Source organism: Pongo abelii, chromosome 9 (assembly GCF_028885655.2).
Source record: "Pongo abelii isolate AG06213 chromosome 9, NHGRI_mPonAbe1-v2.0_pri, whole genome shotgun sequence".
Classification (NCBI taxonomy): Eukaryota; Metazoa; Chordata; class Mammalia; order Primates; family Hominidae; genus Pongo; species Pongo abelii.
This window is the reverse complement of record NC_071994.2, coordinates 31,741,386-31,766,282: the sequence shown is the minus strand read 5'-3', so window position 1 is coordinate 31,766,282 and position 24,897 is coordinate 31,741,386. Positions and strand designations below refer to the sequence as shown.

Sequence of the window (24,897 nt, the reverse complement as noted above, 5' to 3'; positions counted from 1 at the left end):
CAGGACTCATCCTGGAGACAGAAACACACTGGGTTTAGCATGCCCTTACATGCTATTGCATGAACAAAAAATAGGAATCAAAGGTGCCTTTCTCTGGGATATTGTTTCAGATAGATATTTAAAGAAAGACCTTTCTTATTTTTGTTTTCTTTTTTCCTCCAGGCAACTGTATGAGGTGGTCCACTGTCATGTCAATTTACAGAAGCTTATGTGATGGCTTTGGAATGGCTCTACAGTGAACACTTAAGTCTCCCAGATTCTTTTGCCAGCTCAAGGCACCCATTCCTCAACTTCTACATGAGTGCTTTGCAGCTGAGAACCAGCACTTACAACCTTCAGAGGACTGCCCTTGGGCATGGCCACCACCCTGTACTTCATATGTGTACTTCATATGAGCTGAAAAATACCTAGGAGATTTTTGTCCCCCAAGGCCCACCCCAGGGTTGCCTGTAGGCAATGACTCATGGGTATGGAAGTTTACAAGCCCAAACAGTGTTCCTGGAGGTATAATTTATACTCCTCAGAGCCCATGAGATCAGGTTGAGTCTGGGAGTTCAGTTGAAAACGCTCTTGCTTGATTCCATCCCCATTCTATCTTGCTTCCCCAGCTCTGTTACTGGTTGATCCTGGGAGTGCTTCCTTTGATAAATCAGTTGGACCGAAGCATGTGACTCAGGGACTGCTTGGGGAAAAAACTAACCTGAGACAACTCTGCTGTTTTCTTAGCCCTGGGCATCAAAGTCCCTCATGCGTTCCCTCAGTCTCACTCCTGGAGGTGATGATATCACAAAGAGGTAGCTGTCTTAACCCTGGGCGTCAGGCCCTGTATGCAGCACTCCTAGGCAGTGAAAAGATCTTGGGGAGTATGATTGGCCAAACAAGTAGAGGCCAGGTCCTCGTGAGAGGACTTCCAACCTCCACAAATATGCTCGCCTTGGGCTCCAGGCCAGCCCCACACCAGCCAAGATGTTTTACCTGAAAGAATTAGGTAGTCTAAGACATTGGGCTTCCCTAATAAAACAGCGTGTACCTAAAATCTGCTGTGAGATGATTCCCTCTGATGACTTGGTGCTGTCTGTGTAAAGCAAGTAACCTTTTTACAAGTCTGGGGCACAGACGAGGTCCCAAGAATGACAGTGACTGCCTTTTTCATGAGCCTGAATTACAGGTCTGAGAGACGGATTTTAGTGGATTCAAAGCAAGTAAAGTGACATCCTTTTCTCACCTGTCTGATTGTCATACTCGACATAAAAGTAGCTGAGATGACCAGGTCCATAAATTCTATAGGAAGTGGACACAATGATGGTGATATCAGGGAATAACTATATCAGGACAATGTGGAGTTATTTTCAGGAAAAGTGATTCCTCAGTGCACACTCATACACCATTTTCTATGCCCTCCAGTGAAATCAATAATATTAAATGTGTGAAAAAGAAGTCCACACTCTTCATTCCTAACCTGGGAGTGGAGGCCCCCTCCATATCCTCCGATAAACACAAAACTTAGGAGTAGATCCTAGCTGTGGTGAGACAACAGACTTCTTCTTTCATTTATTGCTATCCACCAGTGTATGCCTGTCTATAATGAATGAATGAATCTAGAATTTTAATATGATACACCAGCCTTGCATGAATATGTGTCTTCTCCTTTTGCTTAAGTCTCCAAGCCATAAGTTCAAAGTTGGAGATGAGAGCTACAAAAAGCCCCTAGAAGCCAAAGAGTTCAAACACTGCTTTGCCTTTCAGAAGTCCAGCATGTCACACAGAATGATGAAGTGCTATTAACTATTGATTTGATTCATTTTCTTGGATCTTCACACATTTAATGAGTGCCTCCTCTGTGCCCAGCTGAATAAGCCATTAGAAGATGTTTTTCTGTATGTTTAATATAGAAATTTTTTATTTAAACCCTGAAATAGTAGTGATGCCAGTTCAAGCTATTCTAGTAAGGTGCTTTATACTTCTCAAGGCTCTCTCTAGCTTCACTTAAACACTTAACAACAACACAAAAAAAGATTTGGGGCTTTCCTTCCACTTTCTTATTCCCCAGGTCAGATTTTTACCCAGCACAATCTTTTTCAATCAAAAAAGAGAGTTAATAGTTCAACTAGTACTTGAAGGGATGTCACTGCAGGAGATTCAGCTTTACTTCTTTGGGCCAACTCAACTCATTCTGACCAGAAAAGGAGAAAGACAGAGAGAGAGCAAGAGTAGGGAGAATAAATATATATATAAATTTTTTTCACTTGCACCAATTCTTACTAAGTGACTAGTACCTTTCTTAACTTTGCTTCTATAATTACATCAGAGGATAAGTTGTGAACCAATGAATACAGTAAAGGTAACCATGGGTCCTTAGATGAATTTGAATGAGGTGCGGGGTCTCAGCAAATACTAGCCAACCCCAGAAGTTGACTGTAGTCTGGATTGTAGCAAAGATTTCATCAGGTGCAATTAATTGCAGTGGGTTCATACCACTTAGCCTGCCATGCTGTCTGAAAAGAAATTTCTTAATCTACAGGTAGAATGCTGAGTTAAATGGAACCAAATTCTAATTTAAATGCTTCTGCTGAGAATAATCATTGGAGATTTGTTGGAATTGGAGCTCCCAGTTTTATCCTATTTGTGTTCTCCCTGTGGTACTAGATAGAACTGTTGATGCAGAGATCACCATTTAACCAAGGCACATTTGTGTAGTTAATGCAGTGTGGACAGTTGATCAGGGCACAATTACAAGAGATGAGACAATTAGAAGAGACCCAGAGACACTTCTTTATGATAGGAGCAGCCATTTTCAAACTTGCTGCATGGCAAAGTTTGAACAAACCCTTCAGAAGATACCAAATCCTCTGGGAAGTTTTGTTGGCTCTCTCCACAAATAACACTGCAGTCTCCACTCACTCCCATGACCCTACAAAAGGCTAAACTTGCTCTTACACACAGAGAAGAACTTGTGCATGTGCACACGTGTGTGTACAGAATATCAATTCTTAGATCTAACTTTTTTTTTAAATCAGCAATACAGATGATTCATATTTTGAGTATCCTTCAGATAATGCAACCCTAAAATATACGTTAGTAAGCAATGATCAAAGGCTCATCTAATAGTTTAGAGAAACAACCAGATGGTGATCTACCTGACTGTGGTACTTAATTTTATGTGTCAACTAGACTGGATCACGAAATGCCAGATATCTGGTTAAGCATTATATCTGGGCATGTCTGTGAGGGTGTTTCTGGAAGAGATTGGTGTTTGAATTGGTAGAACGAGTAAAAAGGATTGCTCTCTCCCAGTGTGGGCAGGCATCATCCAATCTGTTGAGGGCCAGAATAGAATAAAAAGGTGCAGGAAGGGATAATTTGGGTTATCTCTCTGCCTGAATGCTTGAGTGGGGAATCCATCTCTGCCCTCAGCACTCTTGGTTCTTAGGCCTTCAGATGCTTACTGAAGTCTACACTATTGGATTTCCAGCCTTCAAATTACACCACTGGCTTTCCTGGTCTCCAGCTTGTAGACAGCACATCATGGCACTTCTCAGCCTGCATAATTGTGTGAGCCAATACTTTGTGTGTATGTGTGTGTGTATACACATATTTATATAAATTCTATTAGTTCTGTTTCTTTAGAGAACCATGGCTAATACAAAGCTGTAGACCTCTATTAAGTTAGCTCCTCAAGGGAACACCTTCATGAGGTGTCTTAGGTTGGGTTCTCCTAGAAGCCACCTGTGCGACAAGGCTTTGAGTGCAAGTAGTTCATTTAGGTGACAATCTTAGGAAGAACCAACAGTGGAGTGAGGGAAATGAGACGGGGATTATTATAAATGAGAAAGGAGATAAGACTGCATTATCAAGGAGGTTACCACAGGGGATTACTGAGGCTGAATGATGTTTAGAAACTCTGGGAGACAGTGTGGAGCATGTCTCATCATTATCCTACTCACAGAGGAAGGGATATGAGTTATTACCTACCAATTGTCATTAATCATTTGTTGAAGGATGATGAGATGAACATTAACTCTTCATACCTCCCATTTGCCCACTTATAGGAGCCTGTGCACCCTGAGAGCCAGAGAAAGCCTCAGACAGGGTAGGAGGAGCATGAAAGTACAAGACAGTTGGGTTAGCATGCACAGAAACGGTACGCATGATCAAGTCCAGCTACCTTTTTCTTTTCAGGAAAGGGAGAATGATCTACTTTTTAGAAAGATATAATATTTGAAAAATTAACATTTCTATAATTTATAAAACTGAAGTGAACAACATTTCCTCAGCACCCATCCTTAGATAAGGGGAAGAAAGGAGTAGATGTTAGAATAAAATCAGCAATGGTTGCACCCCCAGATGAATGTGTGTTCACTTTCTTTTAATCTCCATCCCATCTAATGCTCTTTTTTTTTATTGTTCTTGTTCAGCTTCCAAATTATTTTATTTTACTTTAATTATTTGTACCCTGCTTGCCTTCAGAAAGAGTTTGCAGTGATTTACAAAACTATACATACAAAACATGTATTTCTTTTTTTGCAAATGTTATGTTAATGAAATATTTATGATTGCCAGATACCACCTGAGCTAAAAACCAAGTCAGGCAGGTACTATTCTGTTTCTTTAATATGAGCTGCGTTTTGGAGCTATAAGATTATCTGAGAGTTCCAGCAAAGGAAACAGATCCAGAGTCAGCAAAATTGATGACTGCCATCTAACTGGTAGTAAGGGCCAGGAATGGAGAGATGTTTGTCTCAATTCTTAGCATACTCTTGGCATCCACCCATTGTCACTTGTCACCAAAATCAAGGAAACAAGTTGTGACAGAATTTTGGTTCTGTTTAGAAAAGGCATTAACTTTCTCATCAGGGCATTGTTCATCCTGGAAATCTACTTAACACGAGGCCAGCTCTTACAGACAGCATCACATGGCTTCTCTTCTCTCCCTCATTTTTTCCTGTTCAGCTTATATTTGAGTTTTGTGTCTCTGGACCAAACCAAATATTTTTTACTCCCAGGAAGGTCTTCACCAACCAGGAATAATGACACCAACTGGTGATGTAATCCCCACTGAAAACTCTTTTGATCCCTTTCCAGCCAATGGAATTCTTCCCCCCTGATGTTTTCCAGCCCTCTGGGGGTGTGAATGAGAAATTCTCATTCTCTCTCTATGTGAAATTATGCTTGGATTGCACACACTGTTATTTTTTCATCCGGCAGCAATTTAGAGGCTGAGGCTTACAATTAGCTATTTGATCTTAATCAGTATTGTCCTTGGGCATGGTACACTATGTCTTTCGGATACCACTTTTCCGGTGTTTGGATGGCCTATTTATTTAGACAGCTGAAACTGCCTGTGCCTAAGAGACAGGTCAACTTGGAAAATTTTTTGAAAAGTCCTAGTCATTTTATTTCTTCTTCAAAATCAACCTGACACATTCCCATTTGACAGTGTAGATGGGTAGCCTATGTATGTGTTAGAAACTTCATCATCCTCTACTGAATCTGCTTGGTAACATTAGTTTTCTTGGGGCTTCCCCAAATCTCAGAAGATTTTTGCTTCAGCTCCTTGGGGGTGGGTGATAACTCTAAACTACTGGGGGAAATGTTCCCCAGTGGTATTCATAGCCAACTTCTCAAACTATAAGAAATGGCCTGAGCTGGGCAATTCTGTTCTGTTTAGCCTTGGGGATGAAGAGACTGAACTTGCAGAAGATTCCTCGGCTGCTAGGCACATTTGAGTCGTAGGAGATCCCACCCAGTTCCTGGCATACTGGAAGCATGTAATAACTTTCATCATCACCATCACTATTACCACAAGCCTTGCTAGAAGAAGCTGTAGCTGGAAACTGCATGGCATGTAACATTCTTCTAAGGACTAGGAAAGGGCTAAGATTGGAATTGTTTCATAGCTTTGTCAAAAGGAGGGGAAAATATATACTGGATAGCCCTGCCTTATTTCTCCAGTGCCTGATACCTCATAGACACTCAAAAATGTCTAGCTGGATGAATCTGTAAAGTGCACGTAATCAAAGTATCTACTACATGGGAACATTGAGACAAATAAATGGGCCACATCACATAAAGCCCAGAGCCTGGCCTATATTAACGATAGAGAGAATAATGACTATTGCTTTAGTACATGGATACCAACAAGAATACCTTGCATTTTGCAAAGAGGAAGCTTTCATTTTCTGACACAGGAGGAGGGACATGTAGTTAATGCCCTGCAAGGGGAGGGACAAGTGGTAAATGTCCCACAAGGCAGATGCCTTTAAGGAAAATTGGGGTTCTATAACCATTGCCAACAGGCTGGTGTCTGTCTTGGGTCCCATAATGTCAGGGATGCTTGTTTCCAACAGAAGTTAATTGTGCTATGCTCTCACTGTTTGTATCCTCCTCTTTCTTTTTTTTTTTTAATATATTTTTTTACTATACTTTAAGTTCTAGGGTACATGTGCACAACATGCAGGTTTGTTACATATGTATACATGTGCCATGTTGGTGTGCTGCAACCATTAACTCGTCATTTACACTAGGCATATCTCCTAATGCTATCCCTCCCTACTCCCCCGACCCCACAACAGGCCCTGGTGTGTGATGTTCCCCTTCCTGTGTCCAAGTGTTCTCATTGTTCAATATCCACCTATGAGTGAGAACATGCAGTGTTTGGCTTTTCGTCCTTGCGATAGTTTGCTGAGAATGGTGGTTTCCAGCTTCATCCATGTCCCTACAAAGGACATGAACTCATCCTTTTTCATGGCTGCCTAGTATTCTATGGTGTATATGTGCCACATTTTCTTAATCCAGTCTATCATTGTTGGACATTTGGGTTGGTTCCAAGTCTTTGCTATTGTGAATAGTGCTGCAATAAACATACGTGTGCATGCGTCTTTATAGCAGCATGTTTTATAATCCTTTGGGTATATACCCAGTAATGGGATGGCTGGGTCAAATGGTATTTCTAGTTCTGGATCCCTGAGGAATCGCCACACTGTCTTCCACAATGGTTGAACTAGTTTACAGTCCCACCAACAGTGTAAAAGTGTTCCTATTTCTCCACATCCTCTCCAGCACCTGTTGATTCCTGACTTTTTAATGATCACCATTCTAACTGGTGTGAGATGGTATCTCATTGTGGTTTTGATTTGCATTTCTCTGATGGCCAGTAATGATGAGCGCCCTCCTCTTTCAACCCTTAGTAGGTAGACAGTCCATCCAAGTTCTAATGAATTACCTCTTAACCCAGAACCCAAATACAATCTGCCTGCCACGTTAAGTCCTGTCTCAGTGACCTCATCTGCCAAAGCAAAAGCCAAAAGGGCCTTGGCAAGAAGCAGACAGGTGCAAGCAAAGCGTTAGCAAAGCAATGGTGGGTCTGGCCCTTTCAACATTGATGGGTGCTCTGTTCCCAGCTCTTGGAGGTAGTCTTGCTGCATTGTTTACATGGCTTCACCTTGGTATTTGGCTCTAGCCTTGGTATTTGGCTAGAATGCTGTCCATGCTGAAATAATTCCTGAGTAGCAAAATGCACTCCTTATGTCACAACCACCAAGCCTCTTGCCCTGCATGAGACGTAGCAATGTTTTGGTCAAGGCCCATGGAGCCCAGGAGAGTTCATACTAAGATGTCACTTGGGCTAGGTAGACCCAAGCTCATCTAACAAGGATTGATCTAATTGAAAAGAAAACTTTTCCCCCAAATTAAAAAAAAAACCACACATACACACCCACACACACACACCTTGGTAACTATAAAAGGGCAGCTTCTACTATGTTCAGTGACAGCTTTTGTTTTTTGGATCTAAATCCAAATGGGATGGCATCCCTCTGAATACACCAAGGAGGACATTACAGATTCATTTCATATTAGGGAGGGTGAGTAGATGAGAGACCCAGGTAATGTGTAAGAAGAGAGTGGCCCGCTAGCTAATGGTCTTCCTGGGCTCCTCCAGTCTGCAAAGGCTCTGGGCTATCAAGTACATGTGGGTAATAGCCATGGATTCCTTGGGACTGTTCTCCATGGAATTAGCCCTATGCCCTTCATACCCTCTCAAGACAGATTGCTCCTTTGTTTTTCTCCCTGCCCCTTTAACAAAATACTAAAATGTTACTCTGAAGTCTTGATTGCTTCTTTTTTTTTCTTCTCCCTGTCCCTTTAACAAAATACCAAAATGTTACTCTGAAGTCTTGATTGCTCCTTTTTTTTTCTTCTCCCTGTCCCTTTAACAAAATACCAAAATGTTACTCCTTTTTTTTTTCTTCTCCCTGTCCCTTTAACAAAATACCAAAATGTTACTCTGAAGTCTTGTCTCCAAAATGACCAGCAGGGGACTGACACAGCCCACACTAAATGAGTGACTAATAAAACCCCATGAGAAAAAGGGAGGCTGGCCAGATAACATGATGCTTTGAGCAACCTGTTCTGGAGTGTCCGAATCTAGTTTCTCCCCAACATTACTCTGTCATTTTTAACAGCTTCCTCCCAAGGCTGTCCAGGTTACAAAGCCTCAGCATTCAACATGCCTAATATGGGTGTCTTTTCCTGGGATCCAGTATTCCTTTACAACAATGACACTGGCACCACCTACTTGTCCATTTAAAAGCAGATCTTTCTTGCCTGTATGTTGGTGCAGTGGTGGCAATATTTAGTGTTTAGCAATGGCTTGGAGAGGTTTGCAAAGGAAACTCAGAAAGTCTTGGGAGAGTTTTCTTAAATCCTAGGACTTTGAGAAAGTTATGTCATAGTTGTCTAGACTGCAGAAACTAGTGTTGTTGCCCTAGTCCCTTACCCAGGGAATTCCTTACTTTCTGCCATACTTTTAAATGGCCGTAATGTGGAATCAGAAACAGTGGGATGGCTCCTATTACTCAACTCAGTGCCTTATGTGGATCATCTCATCCCCTCCCTACAAGCACCCTAAGAGGAATTTGGTATTATTTTTCTGGAGGTTATAAATGGGGAAACTGAGGCTCATAGGAGCTAAATGACTTGCTCAAGACCACCTGACTAGTTAATTGAAGATTCAGTGTCAAACCAAGGCTTTTCTGGCCACAGATTCTAAGGTGATTCTTCACCTTGGGGCATACCATCTCACAATGGACAAAGATGCACCTGTCTTCTGTGTATTAAGGATAAGAGAGGTCTTAGGACTGTGAAAAATGTAGTAAATAATTCCATTTTTAAATGCCTCACCCTCAGAGATCTCAAAATAATTTGCAGTAAATCCACCTGGCCTGCAGTATATGCATCTGTCCATGATGGGAGAGATGATAGTTTACCCACTAGGGGTCTCAGTACATTCTCACTGGTTCGACTTCACGTTTTCATGAACACCCCAAAGTTCCTAATTGTTTATTCTGATGAGAAGCGCGGGTCTCGCCTTTGAAGCTAAAGCATAAAGTGTGCCTCTCAGCCTGAGCTCTTTTCTTCCCAGGCCTTGGGACAGGCCAGTGGGAACCTTCAGAGACTCCAAAACCCAAATGAATCCAGATTCACCATTTTTCTTTAATTGGTAGAGGCCGATTTGTTTTGCTCCAAGGCGCGTCAGAGCCCGCAGTGTGAGCATTGTGGTCCAAGAGTTAGGCCGTTTCATCGTCCTTCATTAGGATGCAGGGGGAAGTCCCAGCCCCGTCAACAGGGCCAGGGGAACAAAGGCAACATGGAAATTAGAGCAGGACGATGAATCCCTTGCTCTCCACTTTTTCAAAACAAGATTCTGACCATTTACTCGAGGACCCATTTTGTCATTGTGTTCCATACAAAGAAACAGGAAACTTCAGAGGGAAGAAGGGGCCCCAGTTTCCTACACGGTGGCCCAGGGAGGCTGAAGGTTGCTGACAGTGTTGGCAGGAGGCTAGCTTGGCCTCAAGGTGGAGGAGGGGGCTGTTCCCCTTGTTACGCTTCCGAGGAGGTCACCCAGGCATCGGGGGAAGTTTTTCCTCCTTCGGAAGCAATCTAGGGCAGATGAGGCCTGGGGTAGCAGCCCTTGAAGACTGTCCCATCGGGGGCTCTCACGCCTTCTTGACAGCTGGTACTAGGCCAAATCTAGCTGATTATTTTGCATTCTTTATCTCCTGTCCCATGAAAGTCTGGAGGAGAAATTTCTCCCCAGACCAATGGAATTCCTTTGAAAATAAATTCATTTCCAGCTTGACAAGGATGGATCCTAGTTTCTGAAATGCAGGTCCCAAGTCTTATTTTGAGGACAGGTGTTGATAATGAATGGCTCATCTTCTAAATTGCCAAAACCTTTTAGTGACCATAGTAGCTCTCAAAATCAAAATACGTGTACCCTTTGAATGAACAGTTCAGCATCTAAGAATTTATCTTACAAAAATATTTCTATGTATGAACAAAGAAATATATGTGAGGATATTCATTGCAGTGCTCTTCATAATAGCAAAATGTTAAAAGCAATATCAAGTCCATCTTAAGGACTTGGATGAATATATAATTATATTAATACATTCAGCCATACAATGAATATTCAGCAATCATTTTTTCAAATCAGAATACCACATGGACTGATCTTGAAAAAATATCCATAACATGGGGACTGAAAATAAATTGAAAAATTGTATGAATACTTAATCCACTTGTGTTTAAAACAAGGTTTTTCAACCTTGGCACTACCGATCTTTGAGCCAGATAACTATTGTGGGGCCTGTCCTGTGCATTGTAGGATGTTTAGCAGCATCCCTGGCCTCTACCCACTAGATGCCAGCAGCACACCACCTCACTCCTACAATTATGACAACCAACACTGTTTCCAGACATTGCCAAATGTCCCCTGTGGGTAGAGATGGAGAGCAAAATCACCCCTGGTTGAGAACCACTGGTTTAAAATAATGACACATAGACCACTTAGGTTTGCATACCACAGAAAAAAAAGTCTAGAAGAATATCCACCAAGTTCTTACAATGCTTCCACTGGGAACCAGGATTGGCCAGGAAAAAACAATGATCTCTTTTTATTCTATACACCTCTGTACTGTTTGACTTTTTTGACATATATTTCTGCAATTAAGTAGAAAATCTATTTCTATTCCACTCCACTCACAGACATACACATACATAAGGAAAATAAAGAGAATAGCTTCTATCAAGAGTCTGTACATTGGAATTCTATTTGGAAAAGAGAAACAGATGAGCTTTAGCTGGGATGGGAAGTCCTTTAAGAGGACTCACTAATGGGACATGATGGTAACTAGAGTTCATCAGTGAAGCATCTGGAGTCTCACCAAGACATAAAGCAAGTGTCGTGTCTGAGAGATTGTGAACTAAGTGGGAAATATGAAATTATGGCCTCTGGTTTTGAATTTGATGGGGACCAGTGTCTTGCATTCTCTACTTCAAATCACTCATTTGCAAAACTGAGCATCTACCTTTCCACAAAGACTTGAAGAGATCATGAAAGCAGCACCTATGAAATGGTTTGCCCTCATCGGATTTGGCACTACATCAATGAAAGATTTCTCATTAATGTTGATTTTGGTCATTAACATTGATTTTGATCATTAATATTGATTTTAAAGCCATTAAAAAAAACAGCCTAGTCTAATTTGGGCACTTCAGAGTTTGGGGAACCCCAGATGCTTGGGTTTCTTCCTAATTTCAAAAGAATTCCCGCCAGGATGTTTTGAATTTGTTGGTATCCTCATGAGGAAAACAAGAAAATAAATCTTTTTGCTCTTTTTTGCTTTTCTAACTCATAGACTGCTCTGGAAAAATTGCTAAGGTTTACTCAGAAATGATAACATAAACTGCCATAGCCACTTTTTGTGACGTGTCCCCCAGTGAGTTAGTTGAAACTTGTGCTAAATTTCCTAGAAGGAAAAATGAACCTGGATCTTATAGAAAACAGACAAACAAAAAACATTTAGTCCCCCCATATTGATGCCAGTAAATGACATATCGTATATCCACCGGTAACACCTTCACCTCACTATAACTACATGGTACTAAGGGAATTATGGCTTTTGAACAATATTTTGAAAACCAGCAAGGTAGAATTTTCCTGCCCATCTATGCTGATGTTTTAAAGTAATTTGAGACAGTTTGTGAATTAAGTTATGAATCAGTTCATAGTGACATATTTTACATTCTTTTTTCATTATGTTTCTTATTTTCTTGATGGAATAACAATGCTGAGAAATCTGTTTTGACTCACAAGCTACCCATGAATATTTTAATCATAAGTTTTGGACCAATTTATTTTTCTTTCCTAATTTGACTCAGCTTCCTAAAGACATTTTGGCTTTATCTGGTGATGTTTTACTTCTTTCCAATTCTACTTTTTTTTTTTTTTTAATCAAAGCATTGTGTAATTCGTTCATCAAGAAATTAAGCCTTCCCTCTTTTTGTTTCCTCCTCTGAATCCAAAGAGTAAAGCTCAGTATTTGCCATTGTCAAGAATCTAGAATCGCTCTACATACAAATTCTTGAAGCCAAGAGAATGCAACATTTCTCTGATCTGCCTTGCACACAACATGGCAGGCTCAAATGAGGCCAGAACCACGAAGCAGAACATCATTTTCTATGTCTCTAGCAGTCACACTCAAGTCAGCTGTGCCAAACCACGGCAAGGATGCTTTTGGTAGAAATCAATGGCACACACAAGGACCCATTATTGAAACCATGGTTTCCATCTGCATTGTTTGCAAGAAAACATTAGTGAAAACTGGGCCAGTGCAGTGGCTCACGCCTGTAATCCCAGCACTTTGGGAGGCCGAGGCGGGTGGATCACGAGGTCAGGAGATCGAGACCATCCTGGCTAACACAGTGAAACCCCGTCTCTGCTAAAAATACAAAAAATTAGCCGGGTGTGGTGGCGGGCGCCTGTAGTCCCAGCTACTTGGGAGGCTGAGGCAGGAGAATGGCATGAACCCAGGAGGCAGAGCTTACAGTGAACCGAGATCGCGCCACTGCACTCTAGCCTGGGCGACAGAGCAAGACTCTGTCTCAAAAAAAAAAAAAAAGAAAAAGAAAACATTAGTGAAAATTAATTCAAAACATACACAAACTTTAGAGAATACTGCCAGACGAGGCTGACCACAGAGTACCTGTGCATGCTAGTTAGAAGTGACTGTAGTAGATACTGTTGGTGCTCTGCCCTCGGGTCTATTTTCTGTGTTTCTGTGGGCCCTTTTCCCCTCCCCATCCTACGGTATTTTACTTCCAATGGCTTGTACTTGTGATTCTCTTTCAGGGAACTGCTCAGGGGCTACTGGAACCACTTTGCCAACATGCATAGAAAGCCATGTGTGCCCACGGTTTATGTCCTCCAGTTCCCCAAGGCAGCCCATACCCAATGACTGATTGCTGTGGGGATATGAAAGCCCAGATCCCTTGCCTTAAAGCTAGAACATTACTCTAAGGAGTAAGGTACATTCCAGATCTCATGACAGGTTAACACTGAGGTTGGTATTTTGCCTGAAATCACACCCCTACTTGGCCTCCTTCCCTTCCCAGGCCAGCTTCCCACTCCCCTATAAGCTTCTCCAGGGAGCCTGTCCTTAACACTTCACTTGTGTACACATTCTCAACTCATGATCTGCTTTGGGAAAACCTACTTAGGACACTATCTGTCCTCCTTTGCTCTCCCCCAAATTCTTGTCCTTATGCACATCTCATTCCATGCTGATGGCTTCCATCTGCGACACCTATTTTCAGTCTGGTAACCAAGGCCTTATATATGACATGTGTTAAAACATGACCATATAGTTTGTCATCCAATTCAAGACACTTTGCTCATGAAAGAGGATGCTATTAATAATTTTGCTTAGCAAAATGTATATCTACCACCCTCATTGCAGGGCTTCAAGTTATGCAATAAGTCACATTGGAGCCTGTGAATGGTGCCCGGAGTATAAATCTAAAATACAGATCTTAGAATGGACAGGGATCCAGACTGAGCCACAGGAAAGTTTGTTGACCTTTTTTCAGTGTTTTTGAGCTCTGAATATTACTAGAGGCCATTGTATCTTTCTAAGAGGTATTTGCAGCAAGTGAGGGTTGGAAATGCCAATGGACAAACCTAGGAAGTTGCAGACAACCTGACTCAGAAGCAGCTCTGCCCTTCTGAGAACCACTCAGAAGGAGTGTCTGCACTGTGCACCATCTTGGACAGACCATCCTAGACATCAAGAAAGAGTAGGCCCTGCAAGCTCTTAAAATCCTTCCATACCAGCCCCATCTGATGCCTTAATTCCCACTTAGGAAGCATACTCACGATTTTCACAGCGCTGCCCAGTATAGCCTGCCAAGCAGGCACACTTGTAAGATCCAGCCTTGTCAAGGACGCACGTGCCGTCATGGAAACAAGGGGATGAGGAGCATGCTGTAAGAGAAAAGGCATCCCTCAGCGCCACTGTGCATTGAGTCGATGTCTTCAGGCCCAGAGTCTTGACCAAAGTCTTTTAATTGCTTATTAAAGTCTTCTTGCAATGTTTTTTATTCCCTTTACTGAATTCATGTTATGATTATTTGAAAATGCCTAAAATAGATATTCATTAAATATCAAATATTGGTGATATTATTTGATGTTTCTGAGGGCCCCAGAAGTATGCTTAACATTCCTATAGTCTGAAGACCACAAGGCAATGCAAAGAAGAACATTAAACTGATGAAAGCACAGCCATGCTTGTATCTCTCCCACAGGGGTTTCAGTGGACAGAGACATCCTTGGGTAGCTGAAGACCATCTTTTTTCAAATAAAAGCTCACCATCCTGGGTACTGGGGCAATGCAACTGGAAGACAATCATTATGACACTGTTGAAGGTATATTCAATAATTTCCAAACTTACATTCTGTAATCATTAGTCCCTTGAGATGTTGATGTGTTTTACTAAGGGTTCCAAGCTCAAATATGTTAGGGAAATGTTGCTGACATTCAATGCTAATTAACCAGATTTCTTTACTGCAGAACTTCTCAGTTCAATGCCCCAATATGCATTGTGAGTTTCCTAATATACATTGTGAATTTCAAGCTTATTTGACCTCAAAGCCTGCATTTTACAAGGCATCCTGGGGACTATTTTTCTACAGAAAAGATTTTGAGAAACACTCATCTGTGTGTTATCCATCAATCCTACATTCATTTATCCCAATGTAGAGGTATATTCCTTGGCTCAGTTCAACAAATCTGTATTGAGTACTTGCTCAATACATGGCAAGGGAGAAATACAAGGAAGAACAGGATGTCCTATTTACCAGATTAAAGCTACTTGAAGAAAAATATAAAACGACTATGACTTGAAGCATAATATAGTTAGTGTATTATGAAGAAAGAAGAGGCAGTGCTACAAGACATTCAAAAAAGGGCAAAGTCACAGCTTGTTGGAGCAAGAGAAAAGATTTAGGAGAGGAGGAAGAATGTAGTAGGGACTGTGAAGGATGGATTTTGATGTGCAGGTTGCGGACAGGTGATTTTAACCACAGGAAATATCTTGAAGGCAAGTGAACAAACAGGGATGTTTGAAAAATGGGAAGTGGTATTATTTGACGGCATTGATAAAACACAGGCCAGTATTGCTAAAGTTCTCCAGGGGAGGTTGAGGAGGTCATTTCAGAAGAGAAAGACATTCTCCTGACCGTCCCTCAGTCCCAGATTCACAGACTGGCCAGCCACTGCTGCCCCTACCTGGCTTGCTGACTGTCCTAAGCCCCCACAGATGCATCTCATGTGGGACCTTGCTCAGCCTATACCTGCAGGGTGTCACCAAGGGAAGAGGATTCAGCCACAGGCTGATCACACCACAGCAGCAAAGCATCAGAACTCCCAGGCCCTGCACAGCTTCACAGGTGGCAGGCACAGAGACTGTAGAGAGCACCTGCTGAGAGTTCCTGTAGGCAGCATCCTAAAAGAGGGGTAGACTGGGGAGCAGGGTCCCCTGGCCTTGCTGAACAGACAGGACTGAAGAAACACTGATTATTCAGCCATGCACCTTCTTTCCTGAGACTTTCATGTCATACCCTATGAAAAAGGAAGTCTTAATGATCAGAATACCATTACAAGTTCTTTTTTAATTCAGTTATTTTTTAAATCAAACTTCAAGCCTGTGTTTATTTTGTAAAACCTGATGCAATCTGATCTCAGAACGATGAGAGTCAGGTGATTGCTTAGGATTAAGCATTTTGTTAGGTTTGGTCAAATCCTACTTCCTAATGTGATCACAGCAAGAGTTACAGTCAGGCTTAAAGTTACTCATCAAGTCAATGACATTTACCATTATAGTCTTTTAATACCTATTTTATAGGTGGCAAGTGGAGGGTACAGGTATGCCTAGGGTTGGGCAGCTGTTGAATTCTTACTATGTACCAGACTATGCCAAGCTCTCCATTTGTTCTGTCTCTCACAGCCTCCTTAATGGAGAAGGATCTACTATTACTCCCTTATCACTCATTAGGAAACAGAGGCCCAGCGGGGTAGAAGAACTTACCCAGGGTCACATAGCTTGATCTGTCAGGGATCTAAAGCCAATATTCTCAACCATGAGAGGTCACCTTGTGTGAGCTCTAGAGCCGAACAGCTTGGGTACAAATACCTAGTTCTGCCCTTATATCTGTGTGACCTTGGACAAGTCATTCAGCCTCTCCGTGCTTTAGCCACTGCATTTGTATAAGGGAGATCATTCCTAGTTCTGGTTCTGGGTGAGCTTTTCTGAAATATACCTTGCTATCTCTTTTTTCTCAGTGTGTAGGCTGTTTCTAAGAACACAGTCTGCTAGGTTTTAATAAGGATGAGAGGAAGAAAGGAAGGGACATGGAAAGAAGATATTTGCCTGGAGCAAGCCATAAAATGTCACATTTGTCTCCTTGGCCTTTACCTGTGATCTCCTCAAAAATGGCATGGAAGCCATCAAAATTCTTGGAGCCATCGGAATGGAAGAGGACGTGGAGTGAGGATCCCGTGCTCTGGATAGGAGCTGGCCGCTCGTTGCCACAGACACGCTTGATGATCTGGCCATCGCGGTTGTCTCCATCACGAACCTCAACATAGTCATACTGGCACATGTAGTCAAACTCCAGACTCAGCATGACAAATCTGTGGGTGGACAGGGTGACGGAGAGAAACAGATGGGCCCTGGACAGTCCTGAGACCACTGGGCACATTCAAGGCCAGATGAGGAACAGGCCTGAGGAACAGATGGTGTCACTGGCCTGATCTGATAGGAAAATGGTCCTCGGAGGTTGGCGAATTTCTCTTAGTGGAGGAGTATGTATTTGTGCACTGTTTGCAAGTATGTGCACATGCAAGTGCCTGCCCAGGTGGAGCAAGGTGCCATAATCCATGCAGAGAGTCTTTGCATGTGTCGGTCTCTTTTCCAGGGCACTTTTTCCTCCCAGTCTGTGTGGCTGGTTCCTTCCTATCCTCAGGCCTAAGCTTAAATATTCTCTCCTCAAAGAGGCTTCCCTGACCGCTCTTTCCAAAGAAGATCCCTTATTTTTCTCACACTGTAGACATAAATTTCAACCTCTTATATTTACCTCCTTGACTTTTTGTGTGTCTATGTGTGGCCTGTCTTCTCCACTGGCCTGCAAGTTACTTGAAGCAGAGAGGAACACCTGCCTCGTTCCACAGTTTTCACAGTGTCCAGCACAGTGCCCGGCCTATGGAGATGCTACAGATATTGCCAAATATATGACTGAATGGATACTTTATTGTAATTTTATAGTTGGAGAATGAAAAAAAGCTCATATTGTTTTGCAAGACTAAGTAAAGGGGAAAACAACAGCAACAACAAAAAACCTCTGCACACTCTTCCGTTTGATGGAAGAATCAGAAGGTAATTATCTTCTAGGCAACGATAATTCTCACCCAAAGAGTAGAGAAAGTAGCACCAAGTCAGAATTTCAGGGGTTAAGGAAACCTGACACATCCATGCTTATCAAAAAAGGGTCTTGGGTTTGAAAACACTGAGATACACCAGATTGGAAACACAGAAGATGACATTAAGGCCCCGATTCCAAGAGACAAGAAAAGCAGCAGCCACATCCCAGGGCAAGAGAGGCAAAAGCATTTTTCCAGGATTCCCAAGGGAATACCTGAGTATCAAGTTCACAAAATGTATGTCTGTATCTTCTCCTCCACACTCTGGAGAAAAAATAGAAATAGAAAGGCCCATAACTGCTGCCTAAAATGTTGGGAGTAGGGATATTTCTGCCACCTACAGTAAAAACCCAACATGCCAGCATTAGGGAACACTGGAATATAGTGACAATCAGTATATTGATTTTAAGTGTTCCAAAAGGTACTATTAACAAAGAAATCCAATAACAGTGTTTCATCAGTGTTTACTTCACAAAGGGTTGATCACAGAGCTTTTGGGGTGTAGGTCCTGTGAATCGCATTTTGTACAGCCTGCTCTAACATCTAAGAGGACAGCTGATTTCTTATCCAGATGCCACCATGCACTCACTGTGCGTGTTAAGGAATTAGCTCCTTCTCTTGGCCTTGATATCTTTGTCTGCAGAGTAAGGGAGAAGCTACCACCTGACAGAAACCACAGTTTTTTCTGAAGCTGAAGAGACATTGCAACTATATTTGTGTTCATGCATTCATTTGTCCATTTGTTCACTTACTGAACACATATTTCTGGAGGCCAGCTCTGTCCCAGACACTGTACTAGGTGCTGTCAGCATAGCAGTGCCCCAACTACCAGCTAGGCACATGCCGGCCCTCATGGAGATTAATTCTGGGTTAGAAGATAGATAATAAGCAAGGAGACTAAAAAACAAGGTAATTTTAGAGTGCTGAGTGCCGTGAATCAAATTAACCAGGTAAGAGCATAAAAAGTGACTAAGGTGTTAAGTTTCTGACACAATGTGGTCAAAGAAGCCCCCTCTGAGGATGTGCTAGCTGGGCAGAGGTTTAAGTGATGCAGTAGAGCCAGCCATGTGAAGGTCATGGGGCAGAGTGGTCCAGGCAGGGGAATCTGTAAGCGCAAAGGCCCTGGAGCAATGATGAGGTTGACATGTTCGAGAAACTGAAAGAAAGCCAGGGATGCTGCAAGGTGGTGAATGAAGGGGAGAGTGATAGGATCCGAGGCCAGTGAGGGCAGCCTGCGATAGATCTTGTGTGGTAAGGAATCTAGATTTTATTCTAAGTCTATAGGAAGCCACTGAAAGGTTTCAACAAGGGGATAATGCTGGATTCAGATTTTAAAGGCTCCCTGCAGCCACTCTGCAGAGAGGAGATGGCAGCTGGCAGGAGTGGAAGCCAGGAAGCCAGTTAGGAGGGCATGACACAATCTCAGTGGGAGATGGGTGTAGCTTGAAGCAGAATGGTGACAGTGGTGACAGAGAGCTGTGGATGGACTATTTTTCAAGTAGGAAAATAGATTTTGTGGTGGTCTGGTGGTAGATGATGGAAAAGGGGCATCAGGGACACCTGCTGGGCTTTGGGGCTGAACATTGTGCCTATGCTTCCAAGTATTTCCATCATTATTACTATCCCTGGCCAGATGCTCCAGACTTAACTCAAGGAAAAGAAATCCACACATTTCCATGCCTCCCTAAGGCCCTTTCCTGGGCAGCTAATATGCTTCTCAATCCTCCACTGTTTTGCTATTTTAGAATATCCTTTTGCATCTTGGATTTTGGAGAAGCTCCTCAGAGGCCCAGAAGGGACCATTTGTCTTGGTCCCTGCGCTGCTGAAATATTAACATGCAGCATTTAACACCTACCTTTATCATCCCTGCAGACCCAGCCTTGAGCTCACTGGGCAGAACAGCATGGTTCATTGCTTGTTCCTTGAGCTAGGCTTCCTCTAGGAATTAATGAGACTCATTCCCAACCCCAGGTCTTCAGGGAGTGGAAACACAATCTGTCATGCACTAGTTTTGAAGAGGAAGATTGAGAAGGGGACCTGTTTTGCTGGATTTTTCTAATTCAAGGTACCATGTTGCCCCTCCTGGAGGACAGAGAGACATTCAAGGAGCCAGGTAGCATGTGGCAAACTCTGTGTCCATTTAGCCACCCAGAAAATACTTAGTGAAAGCCTGTGCCCTAGAGGATCAGGGATTTTAAATCCGTTCACTGTCACCACAGGGTTAAAATGAGAAGAGCTAAGTGGACAATGACCATAGCCATTCTAGGGGTGAGTGAGGAAAGGGGGAGGTGTTTTTCATTAGAGAGAAGATACACTGGAGCCAGAAAGCAGTTCTTTCAGCATTTATTCATGCAACAAGTATTTACCATGCAACTATAGTGTGCCATGAACTGTTCCAGCACTATGATGCAGTCATGAACGGTTCTCACAAAACAGGACCCTCGTGTAGCATTTATCAATAGTTACAATAAAACAGGGTCTATACTTTGGACTGTGGCATAAATAACAGTTGCAAGGGCCCTAAAGCTCCATAAAAAGAAATGACTCATCTTCCACACTGGTGAGAGAATTAGTTTATTTGTTGTGGGATGTTTGCTTTTTTCTGAAAGCCCCAATTAAAGGAGTTGTGACAAGCATCAGCCCCAATCTAAAGTATAATTCTTTGAAAGTTAGGCCTGTGCCTTTTATTTCTTTACATCCCTCCCATGGGAACCAGCCCAGCTCTGAGTAAGTAGGAAACACTGTTTAAGATTTGTGGATGGGTAGGTTGCACTCTGTATTTTGCTTTGTTGGTGTTATCCTTGGGTCAAAATCATCTGAGCCCCACAGTTCTAAGGCGGTGATAACAAGCATTTAGTTGGCTGTAGTTTCAACCAGGCCTTATCACAGAGAATCAGAGTGGTAAAGGGAAAAGCTCCAATATATAAAGGCTCCAGAGGATCCCAGTGACCAAGAGCCTTCCATCCCATCGCTGTATCCTTATAACCTCAGACTCCTGAGTTCTGGCCCCAGCTCCTTACCTTAGTTGGATGACAAACCCAGGTTTAGCATGAATGGTCCATTCGCAGTGAGCATTTAGGGGATAGCTTTCCAACAAAATCTGACCCTTTGGGGCTCGCAGAACCTGGCCGCATCCTAAGAAAAGAAGAAAAGATTGGGACATAAAAATGGAGGTCAATAGGAAAGAGACTGGAGAAGGTCTCAACGAGACTTTGAGCACATGCCACACCCCTGAGAACAGGATGAATAAGGAAAAGGAAGAAGGAAATTAATATTTCTCAAGCAGCTGGCAACGTGCCAGGCAGTTTACATAGATTGATTCATTTAATCCACCCAACAGCTTGGGAAGGGAAGTGGTGTCCTCACAATTTTCCAGCTGGGAAAACAGATAGATGATCAGAGAGTTAAATAAATAACTTGTCTAGCCACTAAGTGACAGAGCAAAGACTCAAACCTAACTGTGTTTGAATGTAAAGTTCAAGCCACCCTATCATCCTTCCTCTCCAGGCCTGACAAATGCCAGCCTGCTGCCCCTACCTTAAAAGGCTCAGAAAGTAGACCCTCCCCACAGCTCTACTCACTTTCCTCCACCAGCCAGGCAGGAAATCAAGGCATTAATTTGTTCTATGAGTAGTCATGTAATAAATGCCTCTTTAATGCATGACAGTGGAAAGGAGAGATGATTTCCAACCAGTTGGACTGGATTGATGATTTTCTCATTTTTTTCTTGCTCCCAACCCCTTTTGTTCAAATAAACTCCTATCAAGAGCACCAGTAAAACTAAGTGTATCAAAAAGGGGCTCCTGGTTAAAGCAGAAGCAGGGGCCCAAAACCCTCCACCCCGATCCTTACCTAGTCTGCTGAGTTACCTCCAAGGAATCCCTAAGATTTGAAAACCACTATACTGAATAGTCTTGAAATTAGATCATGTTTTCTAGTGTTAAGATAAGCACAGGTATAGAAAATGCACTGTATTTTTGTACCCAAAAGTTTGGGGAAAATGTCTTGAAGTGATTCTATGGAAAAATTATTTGGATCATGAAATAAATGATATTCTCTACCTGGGGGTGGCACACTATGATCCTTGGGCCAGATACTGCCCACCACCTCCTTTGTAAATAAGGTTTTATTGGAACACAGTGACACCCATTCATTTATGTATTGCCTATGGCTGTTTTTGGACTATCATGGCAGAGTTAAGTAATTATAGCAAGAGGCAGTAGGCCCCATAAAAATGAAAATACTTACTATCCAGCTATTCACATAAAAAGTTTACCTTCCCTATTTCTATACAGAAATCCAGATTGCCTTCTTAAACTTGGATGCATAGTTATATTCAATAACTCCCCAAGAGTATAAAATTTCATAACTAAAAATAAAAATATTACTAGTGGATACTGCACCATGGCAAGATGACAGTAGTAATATTTCTAGTGTTAGGCAAAGAGCCCAAACTCCACTTTTGACAAAGCTATGAGGTCTGAGGCTTCTTACTTTTGTGAAAACTACTGCTAGGTCATACAATCTATCTCTTCACTAAGATCTTTATTGCTGCTGCCTTGTGCCAATGATGGGAAGCATCATCCACTAGTTTCCACTTGGGGCTCCTGTCTAGCCCCAGCCTCCATCATCTCTCTCTGTAATCTCATCTCCTCCTTGATCTCCTGGTAATACGGTTTGGCTGTGTCCCCACCCAAATCTCATCTTTGTAGTTCCCATAATCCCCACATGTCATAGGAGGGATCTGGTGGGATGTAATTTAATCATGGGAAAGGTTACTCTCATGCTGTTCTCGTGATAGTGAGTGTTCACGAGATCTGATGGTTTTATAAGCGGTTTTCCACCTTCGCTTGGCACTTCTCTCTCCTGCTGCCATGTGAAGGACATGTTTGCTTCCCCTTCTGCCATGATTGTAAGTTCCCTGAGACCTCCCCAGCCACATGGAACTGTAAGTCAATTAAAGCTCTTTCCTTTATAAATTACCCAGTCTCAGATATTTCTACATAACAGCGTGAAAACAAATACACCCGCCATTCACCCTTGTCCCCCAACATACTATTGTCCACCTAGTATCCAAAGCCACCTTTTAAATAAATGAATCAGATCACATTATCTTCTTGATTCAAGCCCTCCAAAGGTTCTCCACTGTGCAAACACCTTCCTATGTCATTTGCAGCTCTGCCTTGCTGGCTGCCTAAACCCACACTCCTCCCAATCTCACATACCACTCATCTGCTTGTCCACACTGCCCTAGACACAGCCTACTTTCTGTGCCCAACTCTGGCCCTTGTACTTGCTGTTTCCTAAACCTAGAAGGCTCATCTTCTTCTGCATCTCTTTCCTGTAAGAATTAAGCTTATATGATTGCACCACTGCACTCCAGCCTAGGTGACAGAGCAAGACTTCATCTAAAAAAATAGAATAATAAAAATAATAAGCTCGACTGCCACTTCTTCAAAGAAGCCTTCCTTGCTATCCAGCTAAAATAGGCCCTCCCAATTCTATGGTCAATATTATTACTCTGTTTTGTTTCCTTCATAATACACATGCCTATTTGAAATTATCTCACTTACTTGCTTACTCCCTTTGATAGAGCTGGGATCTTTTCTAGCTTGTACACCTAGAATGGCACCTGGCATTTAACAGGTGCTCACTGCATATTTGTTGAATAAAAGGATGTTGATATTATTATTTGCATTTTCTCATTTAATCTTCATTAAAAAACAGAGAACAACATTCATCTCCCCATTTTCTAGATGTGGAACACTAAAGATGGAGAAGTTAAGTGATTTCCCTAAACTCAGATGCCAGGAAGTTAGAAGACTGTAAATCGTTATCCTAATGGTAAAGCAGTGGTTAAGAATAGAGACTGCAGAATCTGACTGCCCTTGGTTTGAAACTCAGCTTTATTTTCCCTAGCTGTGCAGCCTTGGGCAAGTTACCTCCTTTGTCAGAACCTCAGTCAACTTGAATCAAATGTGAATAAAAGTGGCAGCTACTGTATACGGTTTTGCGAAGCTTAAATCGTGCATGGCAAACTCTTAGCAGGAAAATTAGTAAATGTTAGCTGTTTGTATAGAGTGGCAGAGCAGAGATATGACCTTGGATTTGTCTAGTATCAACGCTGAGTCTTTGCTGATATGTTAAACTGTCTTAGGGGCATTCTGACCCAGTCCTCTCCCATTCCATTTTGAAACGGCAGAATTTTTCCACCCCTAAGAGAGATACATGGAATTTTTGCCCGCTCCCTTTTTGAAATGCACGTTCCTTCTCTGCACACCTCACACTCCTCATCGCCCCCATCTACCCATCTGCTGCTGGGCTACGGAAGTGATATGCGGGGTGTGAGAGACAACAAAAGAAGCCTTCCTGCACAGCCCCCGTCCCTCAGGGACTGGCAGCTTCCCAGCCTGCAAGGTGTTAAATCCCAGCTCCCTCAGCAAACCTCCTGCTGGGGATCCCAAGTTAGAACCAGCAGCAAATCCTGCCAGCCTGCTCCCAGTTTCTTCTCTCCATATGGAAGCTGGAAGCAGCCAGCTGTGCCTCAGGCCCCTCCCCAAATCCAAGGGAAGGCGGTGCTCATCCCCATTTAGGCTTCCTTAGCACATCCATTTGGGCTTTGGCCAGCTCCAGGGTCTCTTGCAGTCTCTGGAGGGCTCAGTCCCCATCCTCACCCAGATGCCCCATCCCTGGCCATGTGAAATGCTGGACCATCTGTTCCTGTAGGCTCAGGGGCTGTCCTTCAGAAGCAGCCAGGATTCTAAACACATGCAACATCTCCATTCTTCTTAATGAGGTTCCTTTCACTCTGAAGGGGAGGCAGAGTTGGCCCCAAGATGGGGAACAACTTCCAAACAACCAGAGACAAAGGGGCCACTTCTTGGAAATGTGTTTGGAAGAAGGAATATTAGGGAAACAGCAAGAGGAGGAGGGAGCTGCACTCCCTCCCCACATCAAGAAACGCCTTCAATTCCATCTCCACTCTTGCCTCTACTTGGAGATCTGGCGAGGCTGGGTGCAGGGGCAGCCTGACTACACCTCTCTGTCCAGGGCAGAACAGTGAACACAGCTGAATGT

The 24,897-nt window shown here is 42.7% G+C and overlaps 1 protein-coding gene across 3 annotated transcripts in view; it reads right to left on the bottom strand.

Moving 5' to 3' along the window:
• PAMR1 (peptidase domain containing associated with muscle regeneration 1) overlaps positions 1–24,897 on the bottom strand; it is a 97,588-nt gene that overhangs the window by 22,183 nt on the left and 50,508 nt on the right. For all 3 annotated transcript variants that reach the window (XM_024254422.3, XM_024254423.3, NM_001131588.1), the window contains 3 exon segments: positions 20,841–20,955; positions 16,816–17,033; positions 14,219–14,326 (listed from right to left, as the gene is read on the bottom strand). In XM_024254422.3, the coding sequence (XP_024110190.2) occupies positions 14,219–14,326; positions 16,816–17,033; positions 20,841–20,955 (441 nt within the window).